General features: G+C 40.8%; 2 protein-coding genes across 2 annotated transcripts; one reads left to right on the top strand and one right to left on the bottom strand.

The window, feature by feature from the left end:
* Nucleotides 1-21: 21 nt before the first annotated feature.
* On the bottom strand, nucleotides 22-5,182 carry ppp1r3ab (protein phosphatase 1, regulatory subunit 3Ab). The gene is made up of 4 exons (XM_058646637.1): nucleotides 4,159-5,182; nucleotides 3,667-3,734; nucleotides 3,452-3,549; nucleotides 22-2,950 (listed from the first exon to the last, which is right to left on the bottom strand). Exons 1-4 carry the CDS (start codon nucleotides 4,989-4,991, stop codon nucleotides 98-100), a joined length of 3,852 nt encoding a protein of 1,283 aa, XP_058502620.1. The 5' UTR covers nucleotides 4,992-5,182; the 3' UTR covers nucleotides 22-97.
* Nucleotides 5,183-8,249: 3,067 nt separating this feature from the next.
* On the top strand, nucleotides 8,250-15,467 carry LOC131470009 (forkhead box protein P4-like). The gene is made up of 14 exons (XM_058645492.1): nucleotides 8,250-8,423; nucleotides 9,724-9,828; nucleotides 10,184-10,261; nucleotides 10,487-10,610; nucleotides 11,139-11,316; nucleotides 11,691-11,786; nucleotides 12,151-12,238; nucleotides 12,318-12,456; nucleotides 12,970-13,373; nucleotides 13,638-13,739; nucleotides 13,858-13,979; nucleotides 14,914-14,962; nucleotides 15,050-15,147; nucleotides 15,338-15,467. Exons 1-14 carry the CDS (start codon nucleotides 8,268-8,270, stop codon nucleotides 15,465-15,467), a joined length of 1,869 nt encoding a protein of 622 aa, XP_058501475.1. The 5' UTR covers nucleotides 8,250-8,267.
* Nucleotides 15,468-16,046: the final 579 nt, after the last annotated feature.

Here is a 16,046-nt window from a genome sequence, read left to right as displayed (position 1 = left end):
TAGACCATTATTAATTACTAGAAAACCATAGAAGTCTGTGTTAAATATTTTCACAACTAAAACTGATATATTTCATTTACGATTTCAAAAAATGATTTCATTCCATTCTGCTGTTGTTCTTGGATGGCTGTTGCTCTCGTTGACAGTAGAGCCAGACTATTGATATCAAGTAGAGCACAAAACAGGCAAGAAAATCATAGTGGCATGCCACGACTAGAAACGCCACTAACAGTGTAGTGTATAACAAAGTTTTGGAAACATTGCTGCAGGAAAAAGTCTCTTTCCACCATGACACATCGCTACTGTTGCTTTCCTGTCCACTTGACACTGATGGCGCTGCAGGTGCAGGTGCAGGTGCAGGTGCAGGTTGGAACTCTGCTGGGTTCAGGTCTTCATGGTTGTCCTGAAAGCCGCCGAAGTGTGGTTCTTCATCCAGAGACTCGCAGATGGAAGGCATGGGCGTGGGCAGTGACTTCCTCCTGCTTATAGAGCCCCTTTTGCCCGCACTAAACCCTGTGTCGTTGTCTTTAGTGGCCTGAGCCCCAGTGTGAACAGCCCTCAGACAGTGCATGTACAACTCCACCTCATCGTCTGAGTCGGACTCCGATGATGCGCTGTTATGGTTTGTTTGGTCACTTTCAGGTTCATCTGTGACAGAGCACAAGTCTCCCTGTGATCGGTCATGTGTAACATCCTCGCTGCTTTGAAAATCCTCCTCGTTGTAAAGATCGATTTCAGGTGGAATGTGTGCATTTACCCTCTCCCTGTCTCTGCCAGTTACTCTCTTCTTCTGAACACTGTTCATCATAGGAGATAAAGCATCCTCACCGTTGTTTTGTGTAATGTCTAAACTCCCTTCGAAACACCTCACCTCATCTCCCCTGTCATCTGTTGTTATGCCGACTGACTCCGCATTTACATCGCCTGAGTCTCCTGCTTCATCACCAATGATCTCCTCATCTTCTGTCTTTTCTTCTCTTGTTTTTATCTCTTCTTCTATCACTATCTTCTTTACCTCTTGGACACTGGTTTGACCATCCTCCCCAGCTGTTGTTACCGTCTGTGTGGCTTGAACATATTCTATACCACCCACAGCCTCCAACGTTTCTTCCTCTTCAGCTCTTGAAGAGGACAGAACTCCCTTGTCCTCTAACATCACAGCATCTTCAGCCGTGCCATCATACACTCCTGCAGCTGTGAGAGCCTCACACACTTCTCCGTGTGTTTTCCCTCTTTCTTTTTCTAATGTCGTACCTATCACTGTGTCCTCTAACTGCCCTCCTTGATCTGCTTCAGTGTCTGATCTCATTGCCTCGAGTAAGATAGTCCTCTCCTCCTCATCAACCATCATTTCCCACTTTTTTACATCAGTAGTGTCTGCTAAAGTAACATGCTCCTGTTTTAAAAACGCTGATCTTGGTTCATCTATTAAAGAGTCTTCATCTTTCAACTTCACAAACATGTCATCATCACATGTTGCCTCATCACTAACCTCAGTTTCAGCCGAATTTTGAGATTCATCTTCATGGTTAGTCATCTTATTTTGTTCTTCCACATAACTAGTTTCGTTCTTAGTTTCCTGACATGACCCAGGTGTGGAGAAATCTGAACGATGTATTTGATCAGAATTCAAATCATATGAAGCTTCTAAAAGGTTATCCAACTTTGGAGATGAATTGGTTATTGATTCTGTATCATCTTTGCCAATATCAGCCTCTGAGTTTGACTCATTTACACACTGACAGTCATATTCTCCACCGCTCCTGGTTTCTTGGTGTGTCTCACTGCTAGCATGCTCCTGCTGAGTGAACGATGGTCCTATAGTGGGCCTGACTTGTTGAGATTCAGTTGGTAAAACAGTTTCATTTATATTAGTTTCAATTTTTCTTTCTGCTGTAGTTTGGTTCTGGAAGTCACAAGGTTTGGTATCCCCCCGGGATTTTCCCCGCAGATGTAACCTCCGAGGGGGTATTTGTGCACTCAGTGTATCAGTGCTTAAAATGTTTCCACAGTGTTGATGTACTTCTGTATCTCCAGATACAATGATTGGGTCTTCAGCTGTATTTGTGCATGTGTGGTCTGACTGTATAATCTGAGCTGGAGGATCCAGGACATCTTCTGCCATCACGCTGTCACTTCTCTGTTCCTCCACATTGGAGGGACTTTGGTTTGATTCTTGAGCGTTCATCACATTTCCCTGAACTGTGTCATGTCCAACACCAGTTGAACCAGTACAGCAACTCTCTTTTCTCCGATCGCCAGTACTCAGTGTGACCCTTACAGGACTTCCCCTGTCAGCTGTGCTTTGTCTTTCACTTCCCTCTCTGCCAAGCATCTGATGATACAGAGGAGCCACCACAGTTCCGAATGTGAAACGGTTGTTCTGACCAACGGGGTTCTCGCTGATCTCTGATGAAGTAACACTGTCAACTGGATCAGGTGCAGTGTTGTTCACAGGTCCATGACATGTGTTTTGCATCTGACTTTCCTCCTCAGCTCCGAAGACAGACATGGTTACATTTTGCCGCTCGGCATGAGTACGCTGGTCATTTAAACGCAGTGGGTTGTCTGGGATTTCTGTGACACTCACACCTCCTGTGGCCAAGTCATCCATTTCGTTGCTCTCACACTTCTCCGGTTCATTGGAAGCTGTGTTGTGACTTGCCTGCAAAAAGTCACGTGGAACGTCAACAAGGGATTTGCGGACTCCCATGGAGTTGGAAGCAAATGAAGAAACGTCTGATTTACTGTTCTCCTCAGAAAATGGTGGCACATTTGAGTGCTCCTCCTGTGGCTTTTCTTCTTGTGCTGTCTGCTTTACTTCTGGAGGTGTTTCATCTCTTTCAGTGTCACTCCCTTCTTTACTTCTTTGAGCAAAATGGTCCCTCACCCGGGCTAACCGTGCGGCCTTTCTGGCCCTTCGTCGGCTGATGAATGGTCTATTTTCAGTCTGTCCAATGAACAGAAGCAATAAATAAATGTCAGCCTGATCACATAATAGTTATGCGATTATGTTATGAAGTATTACATTATAATAAAAAGGGGGGTGGGGTGACGTTAAAGGTTCCAAGTCACGCGGGGGACATCCTGGGATTAGTGTACGCCACAGCAATTTTAATTAAAGTGAATAAAATTGTATCAAATTAGCATGCAATATAAAATATGAGATGAGGGAGAAGGTGCAAACAGCATAATGTCCTGCACGTGCACAGTACTCAGTGTTACACTGGTGCTATTGAAACTGCATGTGACCTTTACAAAAATGCACCTGGGCTCATGTTGCCATTCTTTCCGTCAATAACACCCTGGTCTCTTTCAGTTCCCTTTTATAGCCAATAGTATATCAAATCTCTGGTTAAGTGCAGTGTTAAAATGCAGTGTTTAGCAGGATTTAGGTGTGTGATGATAAACTATGTAGGTTTTCAATCCCGGGACTCTTTTTTTTACTCACCTCTAATTTCTGTTCACCTTCTGCAGTTGTTATGGACCGATCATCTGAGCTTTGACTGGCTTTCATAGAGTTCACTTCCTCACCAAGTTTCAATTCATCTGGAGAAAAAATAATGAATATAAATTTTGCAGCTGCACTTTTGCAGGTGTATTTCTCTAAAGTTCACATTTATTCATGTATTTATGTATTTCACAAGCAGCAACATTCATTTTCACCTGCTGAGATACTTTCCTGTGATGATGCATCTGAGCCGGAAATGTTTTCCTCAGAGGGGTAGATCTGACTGTGAAGTATATAAAATTGTGATGAGTCAGACTTCATTTATAGCTCTGGCTCATACACTATGATCATACACTAGCTCTGTCTACACACTAATACATGTACACTTCAGCTGCAAGCTATTTTGAAATGATTTGCTTAAATCTTAAAAATACTAAACAAGTCCTCATGAACCTAAACAAATCTAATATGCATAGATCTACCCGAATCTACCTACATTATCCTTTGCTCTATCATAATACATAATATATTAAAGCTTTAATTAAATAACACAATTAAAACAATCATTGTAAAAGTGACTTTTTATCTACACCGGGTTCAAGAATACTCTTCCATCTGTGATGTCCATAACTAAACTGATCATCAACCATCATTATTGACCTTTTTAAAAATTATTGTTAGTAAGAAAATGCCACACAGATCTTCACCTGACAGCCTTGAGGCAGCCTTTTTTGCTCTCATTGTCCTTCTGTGGTCCGTCTTTCATTTTCTGGTGACAGAACAGCACGTAATTCCTGTGGTTATTGTTAGCCCAGAATGTCCCCACAGGAGTTTCATACCGCAGACAAAAGTCAACTCTGATACCCTGCTCGCCAAGGGGGGGCACTAATGTTAGCATAAATGAGAAACAGTCCATCAGACCATCACTGGAACCAGGGTTGTACTCTGCCAGCAGGTCAAAGTGGCTGGACCAGGCATCCAAAGTGGTTCGGACATAAACTGTCTTACTGAAGGAGATGTTGAGGACACGGATCACACCTTTCAGTATTGTGGTCCCTGGAAGTAACTCAATTGACTCCAACTCCACTTTCTGGTCTCGCACTTTGACGAGCAACTTCTCGGTAGGTAAGGGAAGAGTGAAGGTGAGAGGAGACAGGTAGTATTCCTTGGCCTCATTACTGTCGCCCTCAGATGAATGAAGTTTGGGAACAGCCCATGTGTCAAACTCCTTCACTTGTACCAAACTGAGGCCTTTGGCGTCTGCAAAGGACACTCTCCTTGAGCTGCAATAGGGAGGATCAGGTCCTGAGTCATCGTCGCTGATAGAGCTCTTTCTCCGTGGTTGAGGTGAAAATCTGGGCCTGATGCCGATAACCACTTCACCCTCATCCTCGTCAAAATCCGAGTAGCTGAGGCCCGGTACTTCCAGGAGGTTACAGGCCATGGAAAGTCTTGGTTGTCCCACACACTCCATGGGGCTCTTGGTGAAGGGAGTCAGCGGGAAATGAGCTGCAGTGATTCTGCTTCTGGCAACTGACATTCAACATGCTCTGACTTAACAGATGGCGTCGAGTTACAGATGACTTTGTTGCAAGGGCCAACACTATAAATAGGTGTGAGGGGACTAAAACTATGTATACTGATCCAAGCTAACCCTAACCCTACAATATAGATCAAATATGATCTAATTTCCTTACTGCAAAACTATCCCAAAAGCTCATCTGTTTTGTTTAACTGCAGCAATTGCTCTCTGAGGAGTTATAATGACATTTGCGCTATAGGAATGGGATTTCCCAAGGCTGCTGTTTTGTTTCTTTTTTGCCTAAAATTGACCACATGAGGTCTAAAGCAAGAGGAATGGCCCTTACATACTGCTTACCTCCAAAATCATTTCCCTTGACCGACCATTAACACCCTGATGCAATGACTGCGAAAGCCTGACATTGTAAAGAACCACAACATCCTCACATAAGTATGCTCTTTTATCGGCGTATTCCATATCAAGACTTAACTGTGGGTTCAAGAATTACATAGTTCCCAGTTGTGCAACTATGTGTTTGTATTAACTTCCTGTGTTTATCTCACAGCTGTGACAGAGTGGCATGTCAAGCCCATAGCCATGACCAAAGTGGTCAATTCTTAATCTCGCTGACCAAATAAAATAGATATTTCAAAAATGAGTAATAGTGTTGTGTCTTAACTGAAGAATGGTGACCCCCTCACGCCCCGACTTGGATATGAATAGTATAAAAGCATGGAAACACCTTCAGGTACGATAATAACTTAGTCCAGCATCGTGTCAAAGGAACACGGGATCTGACACAGACTTGAAAATAAACCATGAAGACAGAGAAAGTTAGAACAAGTCAACATCTGATGGAGAATTCATATGGGCAAGAACAAAAAGAAGCATGTGACTCGAAGACATTGCAGTGCAGCAGAGAATTAACTGAACGAGAAATGCCTGCAGTCCTCACTAACCCAATCCATCTTCCAGCTAACACGAGGAGCTGCTCAGACAATCCCTCTCCTGAGGATGCACATCTCCTCTCAAAGCCCTCGCTCTCCTATATTGCCCTCATCGCCAAAGTCATATTGTCCTCCCCCTCCCAGAAACTCAGCCTGGCGTCCATCTACGCAGCAATGGAGGAGCAGTTTCCTCACCTGAGGAGCCGTGGTCCGGGCTGGAAGAACAGTGTCCGGCACAACCTGTCTGTAAATGACTGCTTTGTGAAGGTGAGTCACTGTGAGGACGGTCGAGGTCATCACTGGGGTGTCCACCGAGATTACCTGAGAGACTTTGAGCAAGGGAACTACAAGCAGAACAGGAAGGCCAGAGGAAGGAGGGAGAGGGAGCGACATAACAAAGTAATGGCACAGTATGTGGTGTGGATGAAGAGCAGCAGCTTCCTGAGAACGCTCTGTGAGAGTAGATCTTTGGGTTGGGTGGAGCCATCATGCCCTCTGCAGGAACCATGGAGGTATCAGATGATTCCTTTGGAGTGGACTCAGCCGTGCTATCTGCCTTTTACTCAAATGCGTAGTGTTGCAGCTGGGGCGATGCACGGCATTCAACCTCTGAATACCAGGCTGCACCATGAAGACACAAATAACCCTGATGTGTAAAGAGTCACATGACAGCATGACAGCAATTTTCCTGGATACGGCTGTATGACATAAAACCACATTTGCACAATTTGCACATCCACCACTGGAGGAGAAATTATCATATCAATCATCAAGGAGACTCTTTCTTTTGAAAATGAAGGTCTAGTAGTACACAGGATGTTTACTTCTTTCTCTTCTTCTTCTCCCACACACTTCAGAACAGATACGTACTAGTCCAGTAGGTGGCAGAAAGTTACCTTGGTAACAGAATCTACATCTGAATCAAGTCCTTGAATCTGATGTTTGTCCTCACCTGTCATTTGTGTGGATGCATAAATAAATACGCAGCTCCTAACCTTTGACATGTTATAGTCTACGTCATTTCTCTGTATGCTATTTCCTGTTCCTTGTGTCACAGCATGAAATAAATACTACAATAAAAAAAAACATGTAAAATATGAAATGACGGATTCAAGGTTTTTGTTTCTTCTCTCTCTCTCTCTTTCTTGATGTTACAACAGCCTGACCTTTGCTTCATGTGTCATCTGTAAAACATATTTTGTAATAAAAAAAAAAAGAAACTGCTATATGTGATGTGACAAAGCTGGCAACGAATACAAGAAGAAAAACAATAATTCATTATTCAACAGAAAGAACAACACTAAACAAGCATGACTAGGTTAAGGGATACCAAATGAACATTTGCACTCTGGTATCAACTGCATTTACCGGCAAATGAAACCACTGTTGTTTGTTCTTCATAGATGCACTGATGTATCGTTCAAGTAAACATGCAACTGTAAATAGCTCTTTGATAACACTCTGACAATCTCTCGACGCCGAGCGCTTTTTGTTGTTTAAAATCTAAATAAAGTCACAGACAACTATACTTGTCTTCTCTCAAAGGGGCCTTGCTTTTCACCATTAAAGACAATAAGTTATGTTTAAAGATTGATTTTTTTTTAGGTTTCATTATTAGATTGTGTACGAATAGGAATAGCAACAAAGAAAAGTCAGAAAGGTAACTGAAAATCACAGGATCATGTTTTGTTTATTTAACATCTGTCTTTTGCTCTATGCAATATTGATGTGGCTTTGTTTTACCACACAAATAATCAATTTGTAACCATTGTGTCTGTGAAGGTTCTCAGTCATCAAGGTCATATTATTGCTTCGAGCAAGTCCACTTACTGAAGATTTGTAAGCATCATTTTTTCACATAACGTAGTAATCGACTGCTTCTCCTGATTCTGTCTACTTTACTGACTGATGTGGTGACTCCTCCCTCTCAGGTAGACGCACCCCTGTAGCTGATATCTCCCATCCTCACTCCAAACTGCATGACAAGGAGACATCAACTCTGCCCGGCTGCTTTGACTTTGACTATTCACCTGAATGGTATGTACCTTTATTTATATCCTATGAAAACACAAAGCTCTCTTGTTATTACCATGTAATCAGATTTTCATCTTGTCTAGTTTGACTTCTTTTTATGCTCACTTTTAGATAGAATAGGTTGTATTCCATAGCTCCTGCCCCATGTTTTCATTTGTTTTTCTTCTGTCCATCTAACACACGCGATAGTATTTTTTAAATACACAAACTTCTGGTCTTTCTTGCTGTGTTTAGCAGGGATGCAGAACTGTAATCAACAGAATCTCACAGCTTATTTAGTGTTGCATAATATTGTTGTAGGACCTGCACTAAGATGCCTGAGTCTCCTCTCAGTCCCTCGGCAGCCCGTCAAACCTCCGCCAGCAGCCTGCTCACTCACACAGACGCTGGCACCGGAGAGAGAGCAGCTAATGGGACCTCCTGCAGTGGAGTGAGCGGTGAAAACTGGCAAACTCTCCATAATAAACAGGTACCTCCATCCTCCTCCTCTTCCTCTTATTTCTTTGACTATTCTTCTCCTCATCATAAGTGGGGAGTAGAATATATATTCTCTCTCGTCAAGTCAGCTCCACATCGGAAGTCAGTTTCATATGAAGACATGGTGACATGCAGAAGTCGGGTTGTACTTAATTATTAGTTTGTGAGTTCGACTCAGGGAGGAATAATTGTCTACAGCCTTAACAGATGCAAGAGAAAGGCAGAGACGCATGACCCAACATTGTTTTATGGTTGTCTGTCACGATTTCATCACAGGGAGTCTTAATTTAGGAGATCAATGAAAGAACCACATCATGAATACCTGCTTCTCATCTCTCGTCAGTTTGATCCTGACCTTTTCTCTTAATTCACTGTGAAAATGTGGACTTGTAAAGGCCTTCATCTACAATGAATTTTAACAACATAACAAATACAATAAAAAAACTGCAAAGCGTCACAGGCATTTTAAGAATGTTACATATAAATATATATGCATATAAATTGCAGAAAATGCTTTATAAAAATGTTGTGTATCTCATTAAACTTAATTTTCTGTTGATTAGCTGAGTAAAAAATTCCAAATTATATAAATTTTATACAGGATGTTTGAACGTTTGACTGACAAGTGTGATAATAAGGGATTTACCTAAATGACAAACTTGAGTTGTCACACGGTTTCTTCTTTCATCAAAGAGATAAAGTAAGCCTTTATATATGTTCAACACATTATAGCTTGTTATTAGTGAGTAATTATACTGTAGCAAATAATAATACAATCAGAGATATTCATCATTAAAAAAAATGGTAAAACTGATAAAATAATACAAAAATGAATGATCACCAAATAGAAATAGTTTTGTTTTTAAGTATAATTTCTAATGCAATAATATGTGTAAATTTAGTTAGTTTCTAAATGCAATGATGGTTATTTGCTGCTGTGTCAGTTAAAGCTCCAGAGGAGACACAGTCTCACAGTCAGTGCAGACCAGTTATTATTCTGTGAGTGTTTGCCTTTATTAATACCCATACACTTCTATTAAGAGTCACAACAAGCATGTAATTGTGTTGCTAATTAACTGGTCAGCCTCGATCTCCCATCTCATTTAGGGTCAATGACACAATCCAACATTATGATGTTCACAAAAGGTTGACAGCACTGTTTTGTAATTGGATTGGAAAGATTTCTATCAGAAGGTTATTACTGTTTAACGCTTCACACTCGCCTCCTGTCTCCTGTGCTTGACTTTTGTCGTCCCGTAACATTTTATCCCATCCCCGTCCTCCTCTGAAAGGTGTTTCTGGCCATGATGGCACCTCAGCAGTTACAGCAGCTTCTGTCCCCCAACCAACTGCAGGCTCTGATCCAGCAGAAGCAACAGTCACTCCTGCTACAGCAGGTAAATTAACGCAATACTGAAAATAAGAATTAGTGCTACAAATACTTATTGGATAGAAATAAGACTGACCAAAGGAACATATGTAACAAATTGCAATTTTTAAAAGGAATTAATGTAATATGAAGTTGATGGTATATGGTCATAAATTAAAACATTAACTCAAGATGTAAGGTCATTAACAAATGGCTTCTTAAAGCAAAGCTAATGGTAAAAAGCAAAGAAAGAGAGTTTAGTAACCTACTTCCATGTTAGATATTTATTTTTGTGGCTATATTTTAACATTTTTTTAAAATGTTAAATAAATAATATAATATAATAATATAATAAATAATGGTCCAACTCCATTTTTTTCCAGCAACATCTGAAATTGCTCTACAAGACGCAACAACAGATTCAGCTGCTTCAACAGCAGCCCAGCAAGAAAGTCAAGGAGGTAAGCAATGGTTTGTGGTTATGTGATGATAGTAATAATGAAATCACATTATATTCTAGACATAATGGGGAAAGACAGGCAGACATAAACCTATTATAAACTGTATATACTGGATATAAATGAAACAATGGTGGTGATCTTTTACTTCATAAGAAATAACATGTGTATGTGCTCAGTCAGTCCAGACTAATACTCAACAATATAGTTCTTACTCGCCCTCTCCAGTTCTCTGCGCAGCAGCTCATGTTCCAGCAGTTCCTTCAGCTTCTTCAGCTCCAGCAGCAGCAGCAGCAGCAGCAGCTCCTCCAGGTGCAGAGACCAGCCCTGTCCTCTCCTGCTGTCTGTCCAGGTCACTCATCTTCACATTTACCACCAACGTTTCACATGTCCTACATGTTAGAGACTGCGTCTGTTAAGTATTGTGATGTAAAAGTATTTGTTTCATATCAATCCTTTGCACACATTCGACATGTTGTAGCAGGAAAAGCAAAGAAGTGAACTGATCTCATTGACCGTGGCTGTGTTCAGTTAGAGTAAGTCAAAACAGAGTGGCATTGAACCGGCATTTACGCCTATCGTTTTGAATGTAATAAATCAGAATTGCTGCTTATTCAAGCACAGAATAACACTATTATTGTATATCAAATGTATGTATGAACATGCACATGCACCAGTCGTTTAATTATAAAACTGCAATAAAGGCAAAATATCAAAACGAATTGTAAAAGTAAAAGAATCCACTTAAAGTTAAGTCAAATTACTTAACATTTTAACTGTAATAAGGTGTGAACAGAAAGTCAACCTGTAAACAGCAGCGTCTTGATCAACATGTAAAATAACAAACTTCTAATGTCCTGTGTGTCTCCTTGTGCGTTAGTTGGCTTCAACCCAGCAGAGATTCAGCAGCTATGGAAAGAGCTCACAAATGGAGAAAGTGACGATAAAGCGGCTGCTGAGAGCAATCACGAGTTTCCTGCTAACAGTTTCATGTCAACACAAGTCACAGCGAGACCGACCAGTGACCTGCAGTCGTCTTCTTCTCTCAGGGCAGAGCGGTAAGACACATTAGCTCGAGCTGAAATAAAAAAAACACATAAACACCAAAGACTTGTCATCTGTCAACATTTTCTTTCTCTCAAGGGAAAGTGTTTTCACTTTAAATTCCCTTTGGGACCGTATGTTTTCTTTTGTTTGTTTGGTGTGTGTTTTGCCACCTGAGCTGGTGAAGCAAAGACTGAAATAAGTTTACATGAGTACATGTCTTAAATCAAAAGTCTTTGATTATTCCATTTATTTTTCAATGCTCCCTTCCATTTCCCTCTGACATTTTTCCCACCACACAAAAAGGAAAAGAAAACATCTTTAATGTGCTTTGTTGCTGATGTTTGTAATTATGACAAAAATGTCTCTCTTCACCTCTTTCCTCTAGTGCTGATTACGCTGCTTTGCACGTCCTCTACAACCACGGTGTGTGCCACTGGCCCGGATGTGAATCAGTCTGTGAGAACTTGTACCAGTTTTTCAAGTAGGTTTTTGACTACAATTGTTTTGGTAAAGTTCACGTATGATGAGTCTGTTATTGATCTGGAAAATATATCTCAAAGTCAAACAACCTTGTGATGATTTGGATTTTTCTTTGTTGTTGTTGTTGTTGCTTATCTCCGTGACTAAATAATACATGGATGAGACACAATTCTTATCCGAAAACATAAGAGAGGCACAAACTGGGAATAAATAGTTTGTAGCTCTGCAGTATTGAGGAGAACAGCTGTAATGGGTTTGATGCACAGTGACTACAAGAAAAGGGACAAGTGCATGTTTCTGTGTGAGCAGATTTTGAGTGGAGCGTTCCTTTAATGCACCTGTGTGTGTGTCTGTGTGTGTTCCAGACACATTGGCAGTGAACACACTCTGGACGACAGAAGCACGGCCCAGTGCAGAGTCCAGATGCAGGTGGTTCAGCAGCTTGAGCTTCAGGTAGGCATGAGATGGTGCACCTTAGTCTCTCCTCATATTTATAGTGGAAGTAATATGTCACCTGCCCGTGATCCAACAGCTCTGCAAAGAACGCCAGCGCCTGCGAGCGATGACGTCTCACCTGCATCTGCCGTCTTTAGAAGCTCAGTCGCCACAGACAGACGCAGACGCAGACGCTGACCCTCATGGTCCACAGGTAGATTGTGAGGCCGTGAAGTGTGAGGCATTTTAAAGCAAAACACCAAATAGCTATCTATCTATCTATCTATCTATCTATCTATTTCTGTCCATCCGTCCATCTACCTACCTAACTAACTACATTGGAGTAAAAAGACCAAGTATATCATGGCAAACTTGTCTCCATCAGCACCGATGATGATACAGCCAGCCAAAATAAAGTCATTAGAGTGACATGATTTCAACATACACGACATGACGATGAGAAACATCTGAAGTTGCTCAGACCTGTGCAGAATGTAAAAGCTTTAGGTTTTACACTTGGACTGTCATATTCTCCTACAGCTAGTCCTACAGCTGCATTCTGACATCAGGCGGCTGCCATTGTGTTTCCATATCAAGGCAGTTATGCTCTGATGAAGCGGAAGCTAATCATGTGTTAATCTCGCAAATATTGCCCCATAATCACAACACTCGCCAAACAATTTCACCCTATAATTAACAATAATTTGCCTCCCTCCTCGTGTGATATTAGTGGAATCACCTCTGAGGAGGTGAATCAAATCGCTCTGTTACACTGAACAGCTCGCAGTCTGTTTTGTTTCTCTGTCAGTCTTTGTTAACGCGCGTCGTCCGCCTGTGTTGCTCTCAGCTCAGTTCAGTCACCAGCGACCTGCCCTCGCTGAGCCCATCACGCTTGGCACAACCGCTGGCTCCTTCCCAGGAGTGTGAGGAGAATTCACCCACTCATACAGAATGTGCCAGCGCCATAAGACATTGTCAACACCCTTTAGTCCACTCACTGCCCTCAGGTAACTATACCGTATCTATAGAAAATAAGGGACTCACTTCTCTGCTTACCACTTACATATATTATCTTCATTCAGAAAATGAATATGAGCTCTACAAGAACAACGACATCAGGCCACCTTTCACCTACGCAACACTGATCAGACAGGTAAACGATCTTTCATGCAAAACTAACAAACCCGACTGAGGGAGCATGTGTGTGTATACAGCAGCATTGCAGGGGCGTCACTTCAGAAACCTTACCTGAGTGATTCTTTGTCTTTTCAGTCATATTCCATTTATTGTTCTGAAATATAAAAATAAAAAGTTGATTGATTCTGGTGACAATACAAAGGCAGTTCCTTTTATTAGGGGTGAAACAGTCAAGACAGTAATTTGATATTGTCACATGTGATGTGCTCTCCGTCTGCAGGCTATTACAGAAGCACCAGACATGCAGCTAACGCTCAACGAGATTTACAACTGGTTCACACGGACGTTCGCTTATTTCAGACGCAACGCTGCCACGTGGAAGGTATGGCATCACGCCCAAATATAACATATATATAATTCAGTGCGACGGACACCTGATGTATGCAGCATGTATTCAGTCACACGTCTATCTGCCTTCCTTCTGATTTTCTCCGGATCAGAACGCCGTACGCCACAACCTGAGTCTGCACAAGTGCTTCGTGCGTGTGGAGAACGTGAAAGGTGCTGTGTGGACAGTGGATGAGTCGGAATATCAGAAGAGGAGATCCCAGAAAATCACAGGGTACAGCAGACAAACATACACTATACTGTACTATGGCAATAAAAAAACTATTTCATCACTTCCAAAACAATAAGTGATGCATCCAGGTGTAAAAATATCCTGGATACTTATATATCTTATTCTAATTTATTCTATTGTGATTTGATTTGATTTGATTGTGTTTGAATTTCCCCATGTGTGGGATCAATAAAATCTAATTAAAAAAAAATTAAAAATTATTTTAGATACTTTATTAATCCCCTTAGGGAATAAAGTGGATAGGATAATTAATCTAATCCTATCCACCTTTATTTGTAAAACACTTTAAAACAAAGTGCTGTACAGAATAATAAATAAAAGACACAATAAATAAAAATGCATAGAAGCTCAACATCTAAAGCAACTTCAATAAATGAAAAGATATAAGAACGTGGATAAAAAAACACAATAAAAACAGATAAATAAATAAAATTAAATTAAATGGCAATAACTTGAACAATTTAAACATTATCAAAGGCCAATGAAAAGAGAATCTAATATAATCTAATCTAGACGTGCAAAGACAGAAACATCTTCTTCTTTAGACTCTTATCTGTTTTAATATGGTGTTTTTAAACAAGATGTGGTTTTGATAATATAGTAATAAATCCAGTAAAATATGAGACACCATTAGACTAAATGAAAACGCACATGTGTTTGTGGGATTTTGTTGTTGCCCTGTCCAGTGTTTAATTTCTACATCTACAGAGCTGCAATTTCTGTTTCAAATTATAGTCCTCAGTAAATGATTGATAAAATAATTATGACCAGATTAACTATGGCAAGAGTTTTCAGGCTCTTATATGAGGGAGGTCTGGTCCTGATTCTTCATCATAACACACCTTGCCTCAAACTGTTGGACTGAGTCAGGGATTATGTCTATTTTAAAGCCACTGTAACCACTTTGTTTCCTCAGGAGTCCTTCACTGATCAAAAAAGTGTCCTCTAACATCGCCAGTTTACAGGTGAGCGTGTGAGGTCGAGTGTCGCCTCCTGGTTAAAGAGTTTGTTGAACCGTGGCAATAGTTTTCCACTTCTGATTCCCTCTGTAGACGGCACTGACGGAGGCTTCACTGCCACGACTCAATCAGAGTGTAAGCAGAAACGCCAAGAGTCAAAGTCGGGAAAGCAACAGCTACAGACTTCAGCAGTGAGTTGTGCTTATTTTATTTTATTCTTTTATTTTTTATTGCCAATCTCAAGGCTTGCGCTGTTATCAGCTCTGTTTAAATGGAAGGATACAAGAAATAGAGACATAGTAAAATACAAATAGGCTATATTAAGAATATAAATAAAAGTGAAGAAACATTATTAAAATTGAAAAGTGTGTTTTTTTGCAGGTCACTGTTCCTTAAAGATGAAGCGATGAACCTCACTGGCCATGAATCTCAGTGGCCGCCGATAAAAGTTGCCGCTGTGCGCCAGGACGTGACCGAAGCTTACGGAGAGCACATGTTTGACCTCGAATGACCTCCAAGAGTGGAAATGTCTGACAAAAGCAGCAAGGGAAGCCTTCGTTGAGTGTTCGGGGGATGTAGGACCATACAGTTGTGACTTTATTTAATATACATCTTACTGTGGTTCTAACTGTGGCCTGTGACTCTCATCAAAATGAGTATTTTAAGCTGTAGAGCGTAACTTTTAAATACAAGTAAATGTCTGTTACATTCAAACTAATGTCAAATGAATTCAAACAATGCTGGAAACACAGAGAAGAGAACGCTGCTGCTCAAAAACCACCCCAGTCCTTCAGCAATGTTATGGTATAAATAGCTTTGTTTGAGCAAAAACACAGAAACATTCAGTTATTTTCACTTTTTCGAGTCTAACACTGCCTGTTGTTTCCTGTTCACCCAGTACTTTTTCAATCAGTCTGAGGCCTTTTTTATTTTCAAAAGACAAAACATGAGATTTAATGCAATTAAGTGTTGGTAGTCTAGTGATATTCGATCTACATTTTTCTGTACTCACCATCAAGAAAATAGCATCATGATGTCAAAACACAATGGAGATGTTTGTCATCGTTCTGGTTACAAACACACGTGCAGT

This window comes from Solea solea, chromosome 12 (genome assembly GCF_958295425.1).
Source record: "Solea solea chromosome 12, fSolSol10.1, whole genome shotgun sequence".
NCBI classification, from domain to species: domain Eukaryota; kingdom Metazoa; phylum Chordata; class Actinopteri; order Pleuronectiformes; family Soleidae; genus Solea; species Solea solea.
This window is presented reverse-complemented; position numbering and strand designations above follow the sequence as displayed.